Below are 7557 nucleotides of genomic sequence, written 5' to 3' on the forward strand. Positions count from 1 at the left end.
GCGGCTCTTCTTAAGGTTTCTTTCCCCGCTTCTTTTCCCCGAGATTTTAACGCGTAGTTAATGGTCACACCACTCGAGTCGTCGGATATAATTTTATCTCCGGTATTTAAAACTTTTCGTCCAAGGAATGTAGCTCGCTTTTTGAGTAAAGGCATAGCAGACCGAATATATATTTCCAAGACCATACCATATTCTCTTTGCACGGCTACTCGACGGTATACCACAATTGATCCATGTCCCATTTGATTTAACTTATAGTTATTACAGTCGTTTACAGAAACGTAATCTAAATTATGTGGAGACATGTTTTTCCTTAGAGGGAAGGATTTCCCCTGGGGGATTGAGATAATGAATCTGATATCTTATCACAATCCCCCAAAGGTAATCGCAAGATTTTCTCTCTCTCTCTGCTTTCCCCTTTCATCCCCCCCAATCCCCCAATGGTAATCGCAAGATTTTCTCTCTGCTTCCCTCCGAGTTATCACAATCCCCCAGATATATTATCACAATCCCCCAAAGGTAATCGCAAGATTTTCTCTCTCTCTCTCTCTTTCTCTGCTTTTCCCCTTTCATCCCCCAATCCCCCAATGGTAATCGCAAGATTTTCTCTCTGTTTCCCTCCGAGTTATCACAATCCCCCAGATATCTTATCCCAATCCCCCAAAGTAATCGCAAGATTTTCTCTCTCTCTCTCTTTCTCTGCTTTTCCCCTTTCATCCCCCAATCCCCCAATGGTAATCGCAAGATTTTCTCTCTGTTTCCCTCCGAGTTATCCCAATCCCCCAGCGGTAACAACAAGATTTTCTCTCTCTCTCTGCTTTCCTCCTTTCCTCCCCCAACGGCCCCACCGCGTTAACCATAATTTCCACTATCGCTTCCGAACCCCATAATTTCTAATCTCTAGGCAATAAAAACAAGTTATTTACATTTAATTTTTTATTTTAGAACTTTGTTTTACATGTTAGTAGGTACTATCAGATATTCCATTAGATGGTTATCTTGTATATTACACAATTAAAACAAATTAAAGTAGTTAATTTTACAGGCATTTAAAGGGGTGAAACGATCTCCTGCAACTTAATTTAATTAAAAGTTCTAACTCACGTATTTGTAGTGTTTAGCAGCAGTATCGTCTGACATACGAGGGACAGTCACAAAAGTCTTCTTCTTCTTCAGGTACAGGTGAGATGCATTTGTCAGAGACCGTAGTTACTTTTGGCGTCGGGGGAATGTCCCATTCTAGCGAGATGTACTTTTTTTCCGATGGCGAATTATCCCTCGACGGACAGTTTGGAAAGCATCTGGCGTGTTCAAGTTCTGGTACGTCTCCTGATTTCCAGTGTTCTAAGATTCCATGGCATTTGTAACATCGTACTTCATCGCCCCGCTGAATATAGTAGAATCCAGCCTTCGCTAGTTGTTCCTTAGTGACGTGTGGATTTCTCCAGTGGTGAAACGTTTCAAGTCGATACGCTTCGATGTCCATACTGTAAAACTGATAGTTTATATAAGCTATTGCAGACTTTCTTAAGCCTAATTGGTTAAGCCTAAATTTCAATAAATTATGTTTTTCTATTTATTTTGGTTAGACTCTAAGACTATTTGACTAGAATCTAAGTCTATTTACTTCAAATAAAATACATTTTCAATTTAAACAAGGCCTAATTTCCCTCTACAGTAAAATAATAAAGTCACTTACTTTTACGGAAATCCTTAAGCCTTTGCCTGTAAATAGAGTCGAGAGGTCGGCGTACGGAGCGCAAAAATCTACGTGTCTCTTCTCGAGGGGTCCAGGAACTAAAAGAACGCTGAGTCGTATATCTAGAGATCAAATAACACTCGAAACTACAAGTAAATCCTGATTTCTCCTTGGCTGAAACAAATTGACGTCACGGGAGATTGTAAAGCATAACCAAAAATAGAGGTTACTGCTCATCGGTTAGCGATAAAAAATTCGTCACGTGTTAAATTAGGCAAATTAGAATAGCTGAAAATACATTGCGATTACTTCGCCCTAATTTACTTCTGATACAAATTTGATAAAAATTAGTCCTGTTTCGGGGCTCCCACGGGAGGAAATCTTAATGTTTCACCCTAGTCCTAAATTTACCTAATGTGTAATCAGCTAGTTTGTCTTACTCACTTCTTCTATATGATAATTATTTCATTAATTTGCCTAAAACAAAATAATAAAATTAATTTTTAACCCTAATTCAGATTCCTATCGGGTAGGCCTAAATTAAGCATACTTAGTATAATATGCCTTAAAGTTCAAATACTGACTAATACAATAAACATTAATGAAAAATACTTACCTTGTATGTACAATGAACGCTCCAGAAGATTAAAAATGTACAGAAAAACATGGAGCAAGAAAAGAAAAGAATTTCTACTCTAACCGTCCCGATTGTATAGCGTCAAATAATTCAAAGTTCAGTGGGAAACATGGCTCCACGTAACAACTCTAAAGATCTAGTCCAACAATGGAGAACGAAGACTGTTACTTAATTTTCTCTCAGATATTCCGAAAAAATTAACATTTACCTATATACAATGATCAAAGGGATTACGTTATATTTGACGCGACCGATTCCTTAAAACGATATGTTAAGTCTTTTCTTCCATGGTGGAGGTAGGATTGAGGTGCGGGACTGAGCTTATGATTTCGACGGGAGATTTTTCCGAGTACCGACGCGTTTTCCGCGATATTTTCCGCATGCGAACGCGTTTTCAGCGATATTTTCCGCATATGAGCGCGTTTTCCGCATACGGTGGGTGTACAGATAAATAAAAGAACTCAATCCTCATGGTATTACACTCATCTAAAAAAAATTAGTTGCATTATGTTTTTATATTTCTTTCTTAATTACAGTGATGTTTAAAAGCAAACCTCAAATCTAGAAAACGGAGAATTTGTATGAGAGCCTTATATACCGCTAATATTTAATCTTCTTTTAATTAAACAACTACTTAACAAATAAATGTATTTCACCATAATAATTTTTTTAATTCGAGTTTAAGATATGGAAAACGTCATCACATTTATTTATGACCACCCTATATAAGATCGATGTTTGGTATATTTTCGCTTAAATCTGCGAAAGCTGAACAATGTAAGTAAATCAAAGCTCTATATCTATAATTTTTATAAGTTATTAATAACTGGTATCCTTTATTTTAGGGCTGACCTCAAAACGTTTCCAGTATCTCGAGCTAAAGGTGTTACTATCACGGGGGAATGTGAAATAAGACTAGGAGTGTTGGATGGCGGAAGTGGGATTACTCTAACTGAACATGAATTCCAACAATACACGAATGAGAGAATGGGGCCAGAAATTTTTGGACGCCATTTTATAGTTTTTTCCGACTTCCGTTCCTAAAAATTTGTCTGGCAGCATCGATTTCCGGTCAGATTAACGATGGCTGCGAGCGACTCTGTCGTCTGTCTCGCGGATTCCAGCTGCAAAGGCTTAAATGTTTTGAATGATGTTTCGGATTCCAATATTATAGATAATAGGTTAATTTTCCCAATTGTTGGATACAGCAATTCCGTAGAAGAAGTACCCAAAATTAGCCTAGACCATATTTTAGCTTATTATAGCAAGAAATCGAAAGCCAAGCGCCAGTTCGAGAGAAGTTATAAGTTTTCAACTGAAAACTATATAACCAGTGGATCTGTGCAAACTTCATTCAACAGGTGTGTTCTATATTATTTTATAACTCTTAGTAGTTTATTAAACTTAATTGTAATATGTTAATTTTAGTGGTTCAAAAATCATATATATAAAAGGAAAGTGTTACCGAAGTCAACGAAAAAGACTCGAACCATACACTCCAATGGTTGCGATTAAAACATCAAACCCAATTCAAATAACGGATGGATATTGTGAGTGTAAAGCGGGCACAAAAGGAACCTGTAACAATGTGGTTGCTTTATTAAGGCTTGTATCTCTTTTAAAAGAAAACAATTATAACCATGCACCACCGTCTCTCGCATGCACCGAGTTACCTCAACAATGGAACCGTCCCCGAGGAAAGAGCGTACAACCACTTAAGTTGCACGATATAAACTGGGGAGCTCCGAAAGAAAATGGTTCTACTCCTGATATAACGAGTAGACTTTATGAAGCTCGCAGGTTTGGTGAACGAAATGAGTCAGAGTTAAATGACGCTGTAAAAAAGCTACAAGATGATCTCCGCTCTAGTGGAGATAGTTCTTTCGCTGATAGCTTGGCACAAAATTATACTGAATTAGAATTTGAAAAAACTCAATTTGGTAGAGCTCCGAGGGCATCTACGCTAAGTTTACAAATCCCGCTAATAGAAGATGGGTTTTCATTCAAATTTTCAGTGGATATTAAAGTCAAAAATTTTAAGGAAAGAAAAGTTAACTTTACTATTCCTAGTCAGCTTAACGATGCGGATTGGACGCTCCAAACTCACTATCTACCATTAACAGAAGTGGAGCACAAAATATTAATGGTAAATTTAAAATTTACTAAAAAGTAATTTCCTTTTAAACAAATATGTTTCGTTACTTGTAGGCAAATCAGGTCAGTGGTTTTGAGGCTACTTCCATTGAGAGAGACACCAGGAGCCAAAGTGCTTCTAATTTGTGGAAGGAACATAGATGAACTAGGCTCAGTGCATCCCGGTTTGGAATGGTAGTCAAGCGCGTTAAAGCCTGGTCAGACAAAAGTTTAGGGGATATTGTTGCCAGTAAAGACCTGAGTAAAATACCCAGTGTAAAATACGGAATCACAAATGAGCCAATAGCCATCGATAAATATTTAAATTGTATGAGAAACATTGGGCATGATGTAATAGTTAACTCTTGCGGGTTTATTATAAATCCAAATTTTCCCCATCTTGGAGCTTCGCCAGATCGAATTGTTTATGATCCTGCAGAAACACCAAGCGTGGGTTTAATTGAGGTAAAATGTGCGTACTCTTATAGAGGTAGCACAGTGGAGCAAGCTCTAGCCGACAAAGACTTCTATATGGAGTTAAATAATGGTAAACCAAGCCTAAAAACAAAACACAGACACTATGCTCAAGTACTTGGACAATTGGCAGCTGCTAATTTGACTTGGTGTGATTTTGTGGCTTACTTACCAAATGGATTAATATTAGATAGGGTTCATTTCGATGAAGCAGTGTGGAATGAAATGAAAATTAAATTGGATAGGTTTTATTTTGATCAAATGTTGCCTTATATAGCAAAAACTATGTAGAATTATTATTTTGTAAATTTTGCATTTTATTTCATTTGAAATATTAAAAAAAATGGCATTCCTCCAAGCTACTATTATTTGTGTAACTTTCTGCATCTGGCAGAATTTCACTCAAAGGCTCCTTGTACTTCTCAGGCATTTCAAGAGGAACAATTATTTCTTCTAAAAACGTTTCATTATCAATATTATTAACATTGTTACCACTGTTGCTTTTCACTAAAGGTTCTTGGAAGTTCATTAAAATTGCGCACACAGTCCATATTTCATTGATTACTGGAGACAATGTATGTGGTATGGCCCTGTCAAAAATATGGAAACCTTTAATTCTTTTAATTCTCCTCTCAACATGAATCCTTAGTAAGGCAATCTTTTGCGTGTCTTCAATTTCTATTTCATCAAGCTGATCTTTATTGCGAAGAAATGCCGGTATGTTGAGAGTTATGCCTTTTTCTTTTAGCATATCTTGTATGGTGAAACCTGAAAATGGTTACACAGTATGTCAAATAATTTGCTTCAGGGAAATAACATTCTTCAGTTATTTTGAATATTACCTTTATCTGCCATTATGACGTCCGAAGGCTCGAAAGGTAGCTTTAGCAACCCACTTCTTGCGGTGAGTTCCTTATCGGATATGCAACAAGTGTAAAGTGCGGAGACAAATGTTACCAGTCCATCAGGGCTAATACCAATTAATCCTTTGAAAGTAGTCGTCGATTTATAATTGGAGTAGGTCCCGGACTGCAGATATAATGATTTTGAGGTTTCACATTTAATTTCCGAAGCATCCAGAATCAATCTTGTATCTGGATAGTGCAATTTAAATTCTTCTGGCATGTTGCGTAGAATAACTTCTTTGGAGGTCCAAATGCATAGTTGTCCCAATTGTAGGTACATGTAACTTATCCACGTAATTGTTATTCTAGAGACGGTGTTTGCAGAAATACCAAAACGTTGAGCAAGGTCTCTTGAAAACAAACCAAGTCTTAACCGCATTAAAACTAAAAATAATTGGTTTTCAGGTGATATTTTTCTTGGTCTACCAAGACCACTGTCAGTTGGTTTATTTCTATTTTTAGCGTACCAAAGAGCAATGTTCTCTCCATTTTCACCAGGATTCAGAAACGTGAACAAGCTTTTGAAACGACCATAGTTTGGTAAACCAGTGTAAAAACTAACATCTTCGTCACTACTTTTTATCGAATCTATGCTCAAAATTTTACTATTCAGTTCATCAGAAAGATGCTGCTTTTCCGCCTTCTCTTTTTCAAGGGTTTCTATGATAGTAGAAATCTCATCTTTTTTCAAACTCAACTCCTTTTTGAGATTATTATTTTCGAGTAGAAGAGCTTCTATTTTCTCTTTTAGAGACGCGCAATTAGAACAGTCTCTAGTTTCTTCATTAGTAGTCTTCTTTACGCAAAGTTTTATCGAAGTGTTTCTCTTATCAGAATTCAAGTCTATTTTTCCAGGAAATCTAGACACAAACTTCGACGTTGTAAGTGGCGTTGATGTTAATTTATAGCTAACGTTACCATTAAGATGGTCATTACTAGTATTATTTAAACATGAATCAAGTTCATCTTCGTTATCAATCACAATATCGCTTGGCTCATTAGAAAGATTTCTGGTTGAGATATTAGAGGTGGTAGCAGATGGAACTGATTCTCCCGATCCAAACTCAGTCGACAGGTTTGAAAAAATATTAGGTTCGCATTCAAGATACTCAAAACTAGACGGCCTACTGATAGAGCTATCCCAATCAAAAACTGATGGTATAGCGTTTGATTTTAATCGGGGCCTTTCGCTGTCTAGCGATACAAAGTCAGAGGGTTTAAAATGTCTTGAACAAACTTTGGTAGATTTAGTTACTTTACAGAAATTAAAATTACGGTGAATATTTTTTAGCCACTTAGCTCTTATCTTCTCTTCTTTTGGTAAACTATGAAATGTAACCTAAAATATAACCAAGGCTTACAGAAATGCCAGTTTAATAATTAAAATAAACTGTATTTATCAAACACTTACCTTTTGACCACTATCATCCAGACTAGATCTCTGTTGACAACGCGCTACAAAACACACTCGTGACATTTCTTTTTAAAATAATTTGAGAATAATGAGAAATTACTTTACGTGTTGTTTAGAATTTTCGAAAACAATCTTACTCGACAACAAAATTAGCCAAAGACTACAAAATACAGTTAAGACTGGTAACTTTGCTATTCCGGAAGTATCTAGCGGAAGCGCGTCCAAACTATAAAATGGCTCCCACACTTCATGCCCCCCCATTCTCTCATTCGTGAATTGTGGATGAAGCGTGAAG

At 36.6% G+C, this 7557-nt stretch overlaps 1 protein-coding gene across 1 annotated transcript; it reads left to right on the plus strand.

The window, feature by feature from the left end:
* The first annotated feature begins 4661 nt into the window (after nucleotides 1-4661).
* On the plus strand, nucleotides 4662-5234 carry LOC149956141 (uncharacterized). Its single transcript, XM_090166780.1, has one exon. The coding sequence runs from the start codon at nucleotides 4662-4664 to the stop codon at nucleotides 5232-5234; it is 573 nt and encodes a 190-aa protein (XP_090022906.1).
* The last annotated feature ends 2323 nt before the right edge of the window (nucleotides 5235-7557 follow it).

The sequence above is a fragment of the Leiobunum rupestre genome, chromosome 2 (assembly GCF_980474605.1).
Source record: "Leiobunum rupestre chromosome 2, qqLeiRupe1.1.hap1, whole genome shotgun sequence".
Lineage (NCBI taxonomy): Eukaryota > Metazoa > Arthropoda > Arachnida > Opiliones > Sclerosomatidae > Leiobunum > Leiobunum rupestre.

Coding starts and splice junctions, on each gene's coding strand:
- LOC149956141 (XM_090166780.1), top strand. CDS start 4,662: ATGGTAGTCAAGCGCGTTAAAGCCTGGTCAGACAAAAGTTTAGGGGAT.